At 35.6% G+C, this 14,058-nt stretch overlaps 1 protein-coding gene across 2 annotated transcripts in view; it reads left to right on the forward strand.

The window, feature by feature from the left end:
* Window positions 1-14,058, forward strand: part of ipo11 (importin 11) — a 130,807-nt gene that overhangs the window by 14,251 nt on the left and 102,498 nt on the right. For both annotated transcript variants that reach the window (XM_088336142.1, XM_088336144.1), the window contains exons 5-7: window positions 4,718-4,921; window positions 10,527-10,659; window positions 11,951-12,009. In XM_088336142.1, the coding sequence (XP_088192268.1) occupies window positions 4,718-4,921; window positions 10,527-10,659; window positions 11,951-12,009 (396 nt within the window). The remainder of the gene's footprint in view (window positions 1-4,717; window positions 4,922-10,526; window positions 10,660-11,950; window positions 12,010-14,058) is intronic.

Genomic DNA, 14,058 nt, shown 5'->3' on the forward strand with positions numbered 1-14,058 from the left:
CAAACTTTTTCCATTATGTTTTAATCAATTTTCGGTGAATTAGGTGGACTGAAGGACTGTAAGGTGGACTGAAGAATGACTCAATACCATCAAAACACATGCAATGTCCCTTTCGGCAAATAAAGGTGGACTGTATGTCATCAGAAATATGATTTGAATTAAGGCTTTGAGACCAATACAGGCATTTCCCAAGCTATATGTAAGTGTGGGAGGAAATCTGGCTGCTGTGTGCCTACAGAACTGACACAAATGCGGTACTGATTTGGAGAAGCTTTTTGAGAGGCAGAATACACTCTCGGCTATTCAGGATTGTTTTAGCTGCCCATTGTGGATGCAACTGGCAAGATGAAAGGCTTGAGAACGAAGCAATTTGCACTCTTTGCCAATATATTGTGCTGCCTGAAGTGTCACCTGTCTCTGTTTGAGAGATAAGCCGACCTAACTTGCCCCTTCCGGGTGTTGACAGAGTTTATTTTCCTCTAATGTGTACCCATGTGATGTGCATAGTGCTATACATGCAGTCCACCTACCATTTTAGTCAAAATTGATTTTTTTTTATCTTTTAGAATGTGCATTTTTTCCCTGAAAAAAATCATGGCGTGTATACTGATTTTGACGTCTATTGCTGACATTCACTGCATTGTTTGAGTCCATGGAAATGTAAAAATATTGGACACCCCACTAATAAGAAACCAAGCAGAAGACTTGTGTGGGCTATGATGTACCGCATTTTCCGGACTATAAGGCGCAATTGATTATTAGGCTCACTTTCAAAGATAGCTTTCTGCAAAAAAGATTTCACCTTTAAGGCGCATTGAACTAAATCTACAATAAGATCTAGGGTTGCGTAAAAAAGATGAACATATTTCAAAGAACATGAACAAATCTGGTTTCTCTGCTCAAATGAAATGATTTATTCATAAATGGTTACTTTAAGTAGTAGTACTTCATTGTAATTTAGCATTTCCATTTTGGTTTGCCCTGCCTTTCGTACAATGGGGTGGATTATAAGAAACACTTTGAAACTCTTGCAGTACTTTTTGTCTGGGGGGAAACTGCAGTAGTTTTGTTTCTTAAACTGCTTTGTTTTGACATAACGGATGTATTGCTCTGTTTAACGTCTGACTTCTTGACTGTCTCATGTAATTTCTTTAGTAAAAGTCTGCTTGGAGTGCCTGTAAAAATGGAAACCTTGCACGAAAACTTTTCTGGAGGCAGTGTGTATTAGTTGTAACAAAGGTCAGGGGACAAGCAACTTGTTTTCTTAGAAATGCCAGAAAAAAAGGTTGGGTGCACCAAAATCTTCAAGCACATCACATTTAATACACATTTTACAGGGTTTAAATCTTATTTTAAAAAATGCCCACAACCGACGTTATATTGACAGGTAAATTATTCTCCGTTTTTTTTTTTGCATGTAATCTTTCTAGGAATTTATTTTTTTATTAAGTCTTCAAAGTACATGAAAATCAAGACCACAGACGATCACTCTTTTACTCTGATTAACTGAGATCATGATTCATGTTCTCATTGCCAAAACCAACATTAGGCCCTTATTCCAATCCCATAAAAATGTTTTTTTTCCTTCTGATATTGCGCTTGTTCACATTGGTGCGATCTCTATTTTTTTTCCCCATTCACACCACTTTTAATTAAGGGCATCCAAAGGGCCAGTACATGTGCATCTAATATAGTCCTTTGATTGGCAAGGGCAGATTTTGAATGCAAGTCGCTACTCTAGTGGTTAAAATACATGTTGTTAGTGTATTTTCTTTCAGAACTTGCACCTCCCTTGATTTGAATTTAACTTAAAAGGTTTCTGTAAAGCTTAGCTTCTACTGATGTTGTCTTATGATCGTAGCAGTTAGGCTTAAAAATTATTCACGCACTACATGAAAAGTACCATATTTTATGGATTACATGGTGCACCTCAAACCCCCAAATTGGCCAGAAATGTGAGGGTGCACCTTATAACCTGGTGTGCCTTATATAATGCAGAATAAGGTGGATAAGATTGGAAATGCATACACTTATTATGGGTGTAAGTTATTACACGAAGTTTTAGGTCAGGGGTCGGGAACCTATTGCTCTTTTCATGAGTAAATATGGCTCATTGTTAAAATGCGACATGTGCAGATTTCCAATATAGGGTTCTCAGTCCGATAAGCTTAGCGTCGAGTTTGTTGTGTTTATGGCTGAAGCTTTTCTGTCAAGGCAAAGTGTTTGATCCAGTAGATAAAGGGCATAGTCTTACCAAAAGTTTACAGTCAAGGTGTCACTCCAACAGACCCCGTTTTGGCAAATAAGCCTTTGTATTGAATCTCATTAATTGATGTATGTTTACTGTTGAAACACTTAATAATAAAACCCAAAACAAACTGGAATTACCCCAAAACTCCTCTCTCATACGCGCCTACTGCGCTGAAGGGAATTACATCCTTTAATTTTTCATTTGCACTTTTTTGGGGCATATTTACAAAAGAACTTTAGTTGCACCTTGTTTTGAAACAATAATTAAGAAGAAAATGAAGGTCAAAATTAGCCTTAACGATTTTAAGTAACTTTGGAAGGGAGACAAGTTAAAAGTGGTATATTTGTTGAAATGGGACACAGGCCTCAATTATTTCATACATTTTATCAAATCATTTAACGTCATACAGTGAAATAAAATGTGCTGAAAAATAACTTTTGGCTGGAGAGCAGATTTAGTGGTTTTGCTCGATTTTGTCTTAAGACATATTCTATGGCTCTTTCAAAAATATGAATGCAAATATTTTGCTATTTCAGCTATTTAGGTCAAAAAGGTTCCCAGCCCCTGTTTTAGGTTATACTTCCGTATTTAAACTGTTTGCTCAGTTGTGATACGGTGTATCCAACGGGAATTCTGGGTCGTGGCCTGGAGGCTGCCAACACTTTACCACTAGACCACCTGTGGTATAGATGGCATACAAATAGGCATTAGAGCTCATATTATGAAATATTTTTACTCATGGTGACAGAAAGTTTTTTATATCGCATTTTGATAGGTTAGACATATTCTCCACTTATTTCCTTGTGCGTCTATAACCTTGCAAAAGACAAACAACAGACAGAAAGTCTTTAAACAATGTTTTTTATGTATGTATAAATATCTAGTTGAGAACTATCAGAATGCACTGTGCAAATCACTGTTTCGTGCTCTGTGAGTAAAAATAGTGTGATTAATGAGGCTGTAATTCCTTTTCATATGTCACTTGTACCACTGGTGGTCTAGTGGTAAAGTCTTGGCGCCCTCACTGCTGTAATCTTGGTGCAATTCCTGTTGCAAACAATTGTTTACGGATTTAATCAGAAAAACTTATCGACTGATTAATCATTACACAATTATATGCTAGCCCAATGGTTACATGGTAGCTCTTACTGTAGTCTCAATTTCATGCACCTCATAGTCCGCTGCGCCTTTTGTATAAAAATATTTGTCAAAAGACAATGTTTTTGAGGGTGTGCCTTTTAATCCGGTGTGTTATATTGCGGAAAACGATGGTAAGTAATCTTAGTAAACTGTGTTTTGCCAATGTCCACAAATGGATTGTGTTTGACGTTGAAAGTGCAGCCTCTTTTAAGCATCCAAAGAGAGGCTCAGTGCTTCTTTAAACCCTCCTTTTGAGTTTGGGCCGCCACTGACCCATTTTGGATTTTAAATGCATACAAAAATCAAATACTGTACATTGGTTTATTGCATCACGGATTGTTTACGTTGTCAGGAATGTCTATTTTCACACAAATGTAAATAAAATAATCAAATTGAAATTATTACATTTGTATTGTTAGGGTCTGTTTTGACCTGCTATAAAAACAAGATTATAAAACACTAGTAACAGCCAAAACTGGAATCATAAATATACTGGACATATTATGTATCAACTGCAAGTAATATCTCTACAAAGAAGACAACAAAAGTGTCATTTTTGCCACTCATGCATCCTAACGCATACTTGTATACACATGCAAGTTCTTGCGCTTTTTTAAAATTTGTGAATTTTATTTGTTTTGGAACGAGTAATAGATCTGTGTCCTTCTTGGTTGTGTTTGTGTTTAGTCTTGCAGAAATAATTTTCTGTGTTTGGACTTATTCTGCTTTTCATTTTATATTTGTTTTCAAGGATTTCTTAGTCTTGTTCTGGAAGTCAATATCTATGGGTCAAAACCGACCCTAACACTATAGATTAATAATAAAGTTAATACCATTCAAATATAAATATGTATTGAGCAGATGCCTTGTTATACCCCTAAGAAATAGGTAAAAAAAAACACTTCATATATATATATATATATATATATATATATATATATATATATATATATATTAGGTTAATTTGAACATTTTTCAAAATTGAATTTGAGTATACTGGCAGATAAAAAGCCCAAAAACTCACAACATACATGGGAAAAAAACATTTTCATGTACTGTATAAGGAAGCCTAACGAGGTAACCAAGAGACAAGAAAAAAAACGATCTATTATTGTTTTAAGTGTTTTTTACAGCTTATTTAGGATATGGGTCGCCACAGACCTGCTAACATTGGCCGTGTTACCTGAAAATTAACACTAGAGGAGGCTCAGGCGGCAATATTTTTTTAAGTTAATGATTGGGGGCATTCTACCTCTGCTGTCTCATTGTTTTTGCCTGTGGTCATTCTCTTTCCCACCTGTGTTTATATGCGTGCTTTGCCAACAGATAGCAACCCAGATCGCCGTGCTGATAGCCAAGGTAGCGCGACTAGATTGCCCCCGGCAATGGCCGGAGCTCATCCCTATTCTGCTGGAGTCCGTCAAGGGCCAGGATGGCCTGCAGCAGCACAGAGCATTGCTAACGTTCTATCACGTTACTAAAACACTCTCGTCCAAACGTCTGGCACAGGACAGACGGCTGTTTCAGGATGTAAGTTTTCAGTATTCTTATTGTAGAAATATTGTGTTTTGTTTTTGTCCTTGGCCAATAATGTGGCTCATTTTCTATTTGCAATTTGAAGTGTTGCCTGTAGGTGATGCTGTGTAGCTGTTAGGAGAGCATCTAACACAGGGGTGGACAGACCACATTGGGTTAAAATATTTGGCTATGGGGCCAATCCAGGAGACCTATCCAAATTTTTCATTTGTGAATAAATATATATGCAGACATCTGCATGTTTTTTTGTGTTTGTTTTTAAATAGACTAGTGTCATCAAATTGGTTTTGAAACGCTCATAATCAAAGTATTGTAAAATAATATATCAGGCACTGTTTTAAGACCTTAATTTGATGTTTAATTTTGCAATTACTGTAGTTGTATTTGTTTTAGTATTTTTGTAGTACTGTATTTTTTTATTACTATATTTTTATTTTTGTAGTATTTATGTAGTTTATTTTTTATTTTCCTCATTCTGAAGCCCTTTAAGTTTTTCTTTGCCCTCATGTAAGGTTTCAGATCAGGGGATGTTGTAATGGTGACCATTGCAGCCATTCGAGACTTTTTGAGATTAAGGGCTATGCAAATACATATGACTTGACTAGTATTTCCATAGTAGCATTTTTGTAGCCTTTCTGTAGTATTTTTCTAATAATTTTAGAGTAGAATTTTTGTAGTAAATCTGTAGAAAATTTAGTCTATTACTGTCATAGTATTTTTGTATTGTTTCCTTCGTTATATTTCTGTATTAGTATTTACGTATTATTCCTGTCGTAATATTTCTGTAGTAATATATTTTTATTATAATACTACTGTGTTTGTACTTTTGTAGTATTTCTATAGTAATATTTTTGACATATTTCCATAGTAGTAATTTTTCTAGTATTTCAATAGAATTTTGTAGTATTTCCATCGCAGTATTCTTGTAGTATTTCTTTAATATTTTTGTAATACAGTGTAACCCTTTGTTCTCGACCATAATCCGTTCCATTTCTTTGTACGAAAACCGATTTGTACGATCACCGAAGTGGTTTTTTCCTCATTAAAAGTAATGTAAAATTGTTTTAATCCGTTCCAACACCCTGACTTTTCACAACGAACGTAAACATGAAGCTAACCCATGCTAATCGTGCGTTCGCGTTAGCGTAATCTTCCGTACGAAAGATTACGCTAACATGAACGTGTAAATATAAAAAAATCAGGTCGTTTACACGTCATTTAGCACAGTCTCCACAACAAGTGGTGAGCGGTTAAAGGATAAAGAAAAGAATTATGAATAGGATTTCTTACCGGTCGGCAGAAGCCATGCTCTATTCCTGAAAGAAGGGAAACTCGCACACCTTCTTCATATTTTGCTATTATTTCTTTCTTAAATGCAATAGTTGTACGCACTACTCCTCTTTTTTAATCTTTAGCAACTTTGATGCTTGCACCAACCTTCTTCCGAGGCATAATTAGGGGTTAAAACACTCCACCGCTTTTTGAAACGAAAGCAGAAAAGGAGTGCGCGTTGCCGTGACAACAGTTCTTCACGAGGGGTGGGGGCAATCTACACTCGTACGCCGCTCAGCATCGCCCCTAGTGTACCGGCGTTCGAACTCCGATTTTTTGAACGAAAAGCGAAGCAAGAATTTCTCGAAATTTTTGGTCGAGAACCGATTTGTTCGAACTGAGAGGCGTTCGAAAACCGAGGTTCCACTGTATTACTTTAGTCATAATTTGTCATTTTTGTTGTATTTTTGTCTTATATCCCTGTATTCTGTGTTCTTCTCCCTGTTTTAAGCACTATATTTGATATTTAATTTTAGAGGCTGCACAATTTTGTAGTTTTTTGTACTATTTCCGTGGTATTATTTTTATTCTAGACACACAAAGGGACAATGAGGACAAAGTTGGCATCCAAAAATATGTATTTTTTATTAGTAGTACTTTATTTTCTGTTAAATATTGTCATTCTATTTTGACAATTTCTTTTTGGGTGGGCTGGACGAAAAAGCCTGACAGGCTGCATGTGGCCCGCTGGCCATTGTTTGCCCACCCCTGTGGAAACCTTATTCTATATATGTACAAGTGTGCCCCTTTATATGCATGATTTTAATGTGCATGTCCGTGTCTACATAGGGTAATGTTCCGTCTATTGAAGCTCTAATACAAATGTTAATTTATTCTTTTAAATGCCATCCAGTGTTTTTAAGAATATTAAACTAATGAAATGAGCTGGAGTTAAAGGAATTCTAAAAAAAGGTGTTAAGGCGACTAAATTATTACACTGGGTGTTAAACGTACTGCTGTACTTCCTCTGCTTTGGAAGCTTCTTCCATCTCTACATCATTCTAGTCTTTTCTGTACTTATTTTTTTTTTTTAACTTGAACTCTAATCATGTACCCAGCTACCTACCTCATGCTGTGATTGGTGGTGGATTTGTATGTTATCTATTGGTTCTTCTTTTATTATTTTTTTGATAAATATTCATATTTTAACCTTTCTATCTTGCATGATATTCACTATCTGAAGGTGTTTCAATTTAATTAATGATGAACCAAATTCAAAATGATAAGCAGGGTCCACACTAGTTTCTAAAATTCTCAAAAATGTTTGAATTTTAATGTTTTCAAGATCGGAAATGCTTGATTTTTTTGTATGAAGTGCTTGTAAATGTTTGAAATATTTACCATGTTTCACAACAAGTCTACTTAAAATGACACTGACACAGCTTTTTGGTGGCTTTTTGCCATTCCATTTCTCCTTTCCTCGTGATTAGTTTGTATGGCATTGTCCAATAAAGCGTCAAGGCCCCCTACAGAGCAAATTTTGTCTAAAAAATATTTGCACACTCCTTGTTCTGATCCATAAATATATTCGAGAGTTACTCAAGATCTATATATAATTTGTCTTGATAAATGCACACACAAGATTAAAAATTTAAGTCACAGATATGTTAGTTCATCTGCAAAATACACAACTCACACCGGATTTCTCCTTTTAATGGTATTAGAGAAATGAAAAACTCTTTAAAAAGTTCTTGAAATTTGGCCCCAAAAAGTGTTGGAAGTCTGTATCAGACATAACTGGGAAAGGCTTAAGAGGGTGAGGCAATTTGGCCCATGGGTCATTTTTGCATCCCTGCAACTTCCTTTTTCTGTCAAATTGTTTTAGTTTTTTATGTATGTCTAATTTTCGTTGTTTATAACAGAGAATAAAGGGGAATGTCCCCAATTTACACATGTTTTTTTCAGTTCTTTTAACATTTTAACCCATTCTATGTATGCTTGTGCTTAATAATTGTGCATTTTAAATGTCTTTGATCGTTTTTTTTCATTTAAACTGAATAATATGCTGGTACAGTTATCCCTCAATTTTTTGCAGTGGGTAGCTTTCCAAAAATGTCCCACGATAGTCAAAACCCAACAAGTACAAACCATTATTTATCTATTCATTTAGTTATTACTCACGAACAAACCTAATTCACAGGCTTAAGTATTTGTTAAACAAATAAAAGTACTGTACTTCATGAAAATAAAATAAAAAAAACTTCTGTACTGTTAAATTATAATTTAAAAAAATAATCTTCTGTTTCATTGCACAATTGTATGGATTAGGGAAAGGATCCACTTAACGTGATCATTTGCCGCTTTCATGTGGACGCCATAGAAAACGGCATTTACCCTCCGGTTCTGTCCTACAGAAAATTGACAGGTATGTTATTGTAAAGTGCAACCTATGATGGGAATTCTGGTTCTTTTTAGAGAATTTTTTCTTGTTGTTTAAACCGATATACTACCGATAATATTGTATTATGCATGAAATGAATGAATACAAATATCTTATACTTTCCTTTATTTTTTCACTCTACAGTGAACTTTAAACTAATTTAAACTTTTAAACAAAACACAATAAAAAAAGCAAACCACGCAACAGAATAAAAAAATGAAATATTAACTTTTGAGTACTATAAAAAACTATGTTAAATACAGGGACCTTTAACTATTTTCAATTCAACTTCTAACTATTGTTGACTGAAAACAGAGCCTCTGAAAAACTCGCAAAAATATTAATTCTAATGTGTGTAGCAAAAACAAAAATATCATTAGTTTTCTACTCAATATTGTTTTTTAGTAATGCTAAGCTTGGAGGGACTGATTCGGATACTTCTGTTAGTGATAGACAATGCACAATGTTTTGGACACATGAATATAATTAAAATGGGTCCAAATAAGCAGCAATTTCCAGCTTTGACCCATTTTTTAAAATTTCATTTTTGTTCTCCATACTGTATTCTCTCTTAAACCATTCCTGTCCTCAATGTGCTGCTATACAAGTTTGAGACCTTGGCGGCCCACCAAAGTTTTTATGTTTTGTATATTCAAGTCAATTCTAGTCAAGTTTATTTGTATAGCCCTTAATCTCAAAGAGGCTGCACAGACCACCGACTATTATTACACCATCCCCTGATCTAAAACCTACATGATGGCAAGGAAAAACCTCAACATGAGGAAAATAAAGAAACCTTGAGAAGGGACCGCACATGAGGTAATCCTTCCAGGATGGCCAGGCTGCAATGGATGTTGCAATCACAAATAATACACAGATATTCTCAACATAAAATATATGTTATTCATATGCTATAGAATAGAAGTGTTTAAACCTAGATTTAAACAGTTCCACTGAGGTATCAGATCCCCCAAAATGATCACAATATTATTATAGTTTTCCTTAGAAGTAGTTTGGTATCTTCTAGTCTTCATAGATATTGAAACAGTAGGATGAGATCAGTATCATTTTAATCTAAAAAATAGGTTTCAAAAACGTTAATTCTTTGTAGCTGAATCTTCCAACATATTGTCAGCTCATAAAATGATAATACTTGCATTGGTTATTTCTAAGTTAGCCTTTATACAGTATAAGTATACAGAGAACATAACTGCATAATGAATAAAAAATAAACTACAATAAAACTTTTCGATTTTTGATCATTGGAAGAGAAAAAGGCTTTTCACTCTAAGGGTTTGCCTGAATTAACCCATGCTGCGCTACATATAATAAGCCCTTTCATATTGGCTTTGTCTTTCTCTGTGTGTTTTGTAACCCACAACGCTTTGGGCCCATACAGCGTTGTGTGTGTTTATACACTTTAATTAGAATGGAAATCATAACCCAATGCTCATTACTCTACATTGGCTGATAGTGTGTTGCACTACCTCAGATGATGCCCTGCACCGTTAAAAGGGACCAGTAATGCTTTTTCCCCTTTGATCATCCTTTGTTCTGCTGCAGTACATGTCTTCCCAGTAAAAACTGAATTAATTCCTTTTGGGCTAGAATAATGTTATGGCCGTAAGGGAAATGGCCTGTACATCGAGACTTAAATTAGCCCCGTGACTCGAGAATCTTTTTTTTGTGCTTTTGCATTTTCTCAGTTGTGTTTGTATGAGTATTTTTGTTATAGCCTCATCTTATTTTCTTAAGCCTTTTTCCCCACCAAAAATGCTATTTGAAAATCTTTCCTTTAACCATACCGTCGTGATGTTGTAAGTGTCCACTGATGCAGAATGAGTCGATCAGTTTGTGATTGACAGTTTTGTGTGTGCTTGTTGACAGTTAGCGTCGGGCATTTACAGCTTTGTGTGTTCCCTGTGGAGCCACCATACGGACTGCTTCCTCCAGCAGATCAGTTCTTGTGATGAAACTGCAGCAATTGCATCTTTGGAAAGGACGCTTTTGTCTCTTAAAGGTAGTTGAAACGAGGAAGCCAACATATGCACCACAGACTAGTAAAAAACAGGCATGCCTTGTAGAAAAGTATGTCAATGTTGCCATTGTTTTGTTTTAATACATATGCTTGCTATAATCGTCTTTTGTGCTGTGTTTGCCAAAAGTAAGAAGCTCAGGGTATTGAAACGATTAGTCGAAATTTCAGATAGTTATTTTTTAAATGTATAATAATTATATCAAGAAAAATTAGAAAAAACAAGAGAAAAATGTGTATGATGAAAAACATATCTTTTTTTGAACAAACGGCAGATTCGTACACAAATCAAATACAATTCTAAAAAAACAAATTAGGCATAGTGCTCAGTCAGTAGAGGCACAAATCCATAAATAAACCTCTTACCATTTTTAGGGACTGTCAAGTAAATAATAAATTTAATTCAAGTAAACATTTGTTATCCTTGTAAGACAAGAACATGCTCATTAGCAGCAGTAAAACAGTAAATAAAACAAAAATTATGTGCATTTTGTGAGGTACATTCAGTGGTCAACTGCAAAGTCTGTTACAAAAAAACGGAACGATTCTCAACGGTTTGAAATCAAACGGTTTTAACAACAGACATTTGTCCTTTTGAAAGTTTCAACAATTGACGTTTGTTCAGATGGTATGCGTTTAGTTTCGAATACGCTCGTCAGCCACAGTCTGGCATAACGCCCATGCTCTTTTATGGCTAAATATTCGTGTATAAAATGTACAACCATGTCATCTAACGCATATTGGCTTGAAAGTTACTTGAATCTTAAAGATGCGAGCCAAACTCCGTTTTTCTTAACTGTCCGACGTGCATTTTTTAATTTCCGTGCGTCACCGGGCTGCTTCCTACGAATGATCTGTTTTGGAACTTTGCAAGTAGTCTTTACTCAACGTATCCAGACAAAACTGCTCCCACTCTTGACGTATTGGCACGCGCGCTTGACGTTGACGCTGACCCTGCCATTTCTGTTTCTTACTACTTGAGACGATATTGCGCAAGAGCGACTCAGTGGCGACATTAGTCGTCCATGTATTTAAATATTGACCATTAGTGTTTTTCCATTTTCATCTAATCGTTGCAGCCCTACTACCGTCGTGGTGTTGACTATTATTGAACCTCTATTGAATGAACTATTATATCCATAAAATACTGTATTTACAGCTTTCAGTTTTTTTAGGCTTTTGTTCCAAAAAAATAATCAGTGAAACAAATGCAAAGGAACTCAAGGGTCCATTCTATCATTAACAAGACGTGTAAAATGTGTTTCCTCCTCCTCAGTACTACGTAAATTGACAGTCCATGGATTTCAAGAGCCGCAACAGAATATGGAAGTAATGGTGAGTAGGATCAGTTTTTGTTTAAAGTCCTCATCTCTCCAGGAAAAGGAAAATACAGCATTTGTATCTGCTCTATTTTGTGTTCAGTGTCAAAAAATGTAAATGACCATGTTGACTTGAAAGGCCTGAAGTCATCTTTGTTTTCAAAGAGGCAAAAGATTCCTTCTCAAAGTGTCACTATAAACAAAGTCCAAGCCATAAGGCTATTTTATTCCACATCTCATTAACACCTAATGCTCCCTCCCAACTTTTTTCTCTTTCCCTTTTTTGACTCTGTTTGTGCACGCCTCGATACATACATATATGTATAGGTGTGTGTATGGGCATCACCAGGCTGTACTTGCCCAAGACACACCACAGGAAAGGGCGCCCCTACGACCTTAGTGGGACAGGGATCCAACTAACCATATATATGTTTAAAAGTTTGTGTGTTTTAGTGTCTCATTACTTTAAACTTGCAGACGCCTCGTTTACGATTTTCTGTTTATGTTTTTGTTTAGTGGTTATAGTGGCACCCATCCTTAGAAGAATCAATGGGTGATAAAAGCAAGAGCACACGAGCGTTCGCCTAATCAGGCCTAATTTCTGTTACTGTCTGAAAACACATTAAGAGTTCAGACGCAAACACCATCACACTTTAAATAATATAAAAACGAAGCTATGCCTCTTAGCAGGCTGCCAATAATGGAATTGCTTATTGAAGCATTTTACCTTACAAAGCCAAATGAATTCATAAAACTCGTCAAATAGTTTTAAATTTGTAGCTATTCTCATTTCCATTGCTGGCCTCAATGAGTTCCCTTTTTCCTCAAACATTTCCAATGCATTTGAGCTTTAATTGTTCTTCTAATTATTGTAAAATATGAGAATTTGTAGAAACTGGTCGAGGGGTCCACAATCTTTTCTTTATCGTTGATCGTCTTGGGATCAAGAGGTCGCAGGTTCGATTCCCAGCTCCTCCGTGTTATGTCAACGTGTCCTTGGGCAAGACACTGAATCCCTAGTGCCCCGATAACAAGTAGTTGCCTTCGGTTAGTTAGAGTGTAAAAGGGAAAAGTTTGAAGCACTTTGTAAAGCGTTTTGGGAGGTCTTCATTGACTTGAAAAGTGCGATATGAATGAAGACCATTTACATTACATCTCTTGACGTGGGCAACACTATTGATTTTGTAATGAAACCAAAATGTATGTAATTTTGTTTTTCTTAATTGCATTAGAGAAAACAAATGACTTCCCCATATTCAGATTTTGTGAGCCAGTCCTGTATTTAATAATCCAGCTAAATGATTTTTGAAAAAACCTAAATGTCCATCACTTGAATAACACAGGGGAATAAACGCAACCAAGGAACTGTAAATCCCTGAAAAAAACGCAGTGTCTTGTGATTACCATCGGACTACATTACGTTACAATGCATTATCGATAACATTTCGGTTGATTGTGCAGCCCTACCCAGCACCCTCGGCCACTTTATGTAAGTTTTGACCTAACCCTAAAACTAGAAAGTCATGTGTTGAGCAATGTAAAAAGCAATGTTTGATGTTATTGGCTTGAAATTCCAAATTTAAAAAATGCTTTTTATGAAAAATAGTGAACCCTGTTGTACAGAGATAAAATTCTTTTTAATTTTGATCTTATTTAGTAAGCTTTACTTCAATCTTTATAAATGTCAAACAAAGCTGGGAAAAAATGAAAGTCCTGAGCTTTTTGTTTTTATGTTTTTGACTGCCTCTGTGGTCTTTGAATGCAACGCCAATCAAGCACACAATGTGAGTGTACTTATCTTCCTCTGCGCAGAAAAAAAAATCTTTACAGGGGACTAGTGTGTGCAAGAACTTTGTCACCACATTTGTGTGGAGCTGCAAAAACCGTGTTAGTGGTGATGTTTTAGCCTAGCTGTAGAAGGCTAGCAGTAATTCAATGCAGCTTTCGAGCATTTATTATAAAATATAGTTTGATGTACTTTTGATGTTGGATGTTGAATGAATTCTATTTCTACTTGCCTTAATTTTGGAATATGCTGTTATCTCCACTGCAACCGACCAAACTG

The sequence above is a fragment of the Urocampus carinirostris genome, chromosome 5, assembly GCF_059441175.1.
Source record: "Urocampus carinirostris isolate Australia breed hairy pipefish chromosome 5, RoL_Ucar_1.0, whole genome shotgun sequence".
Classification (NCBI taxonomy): Eukaryota; Metazoa; Chordata; class Actinopteri; order Syngnathiformes; family Syngnathidae; genus Urocampus; species Urocampus carinirostris.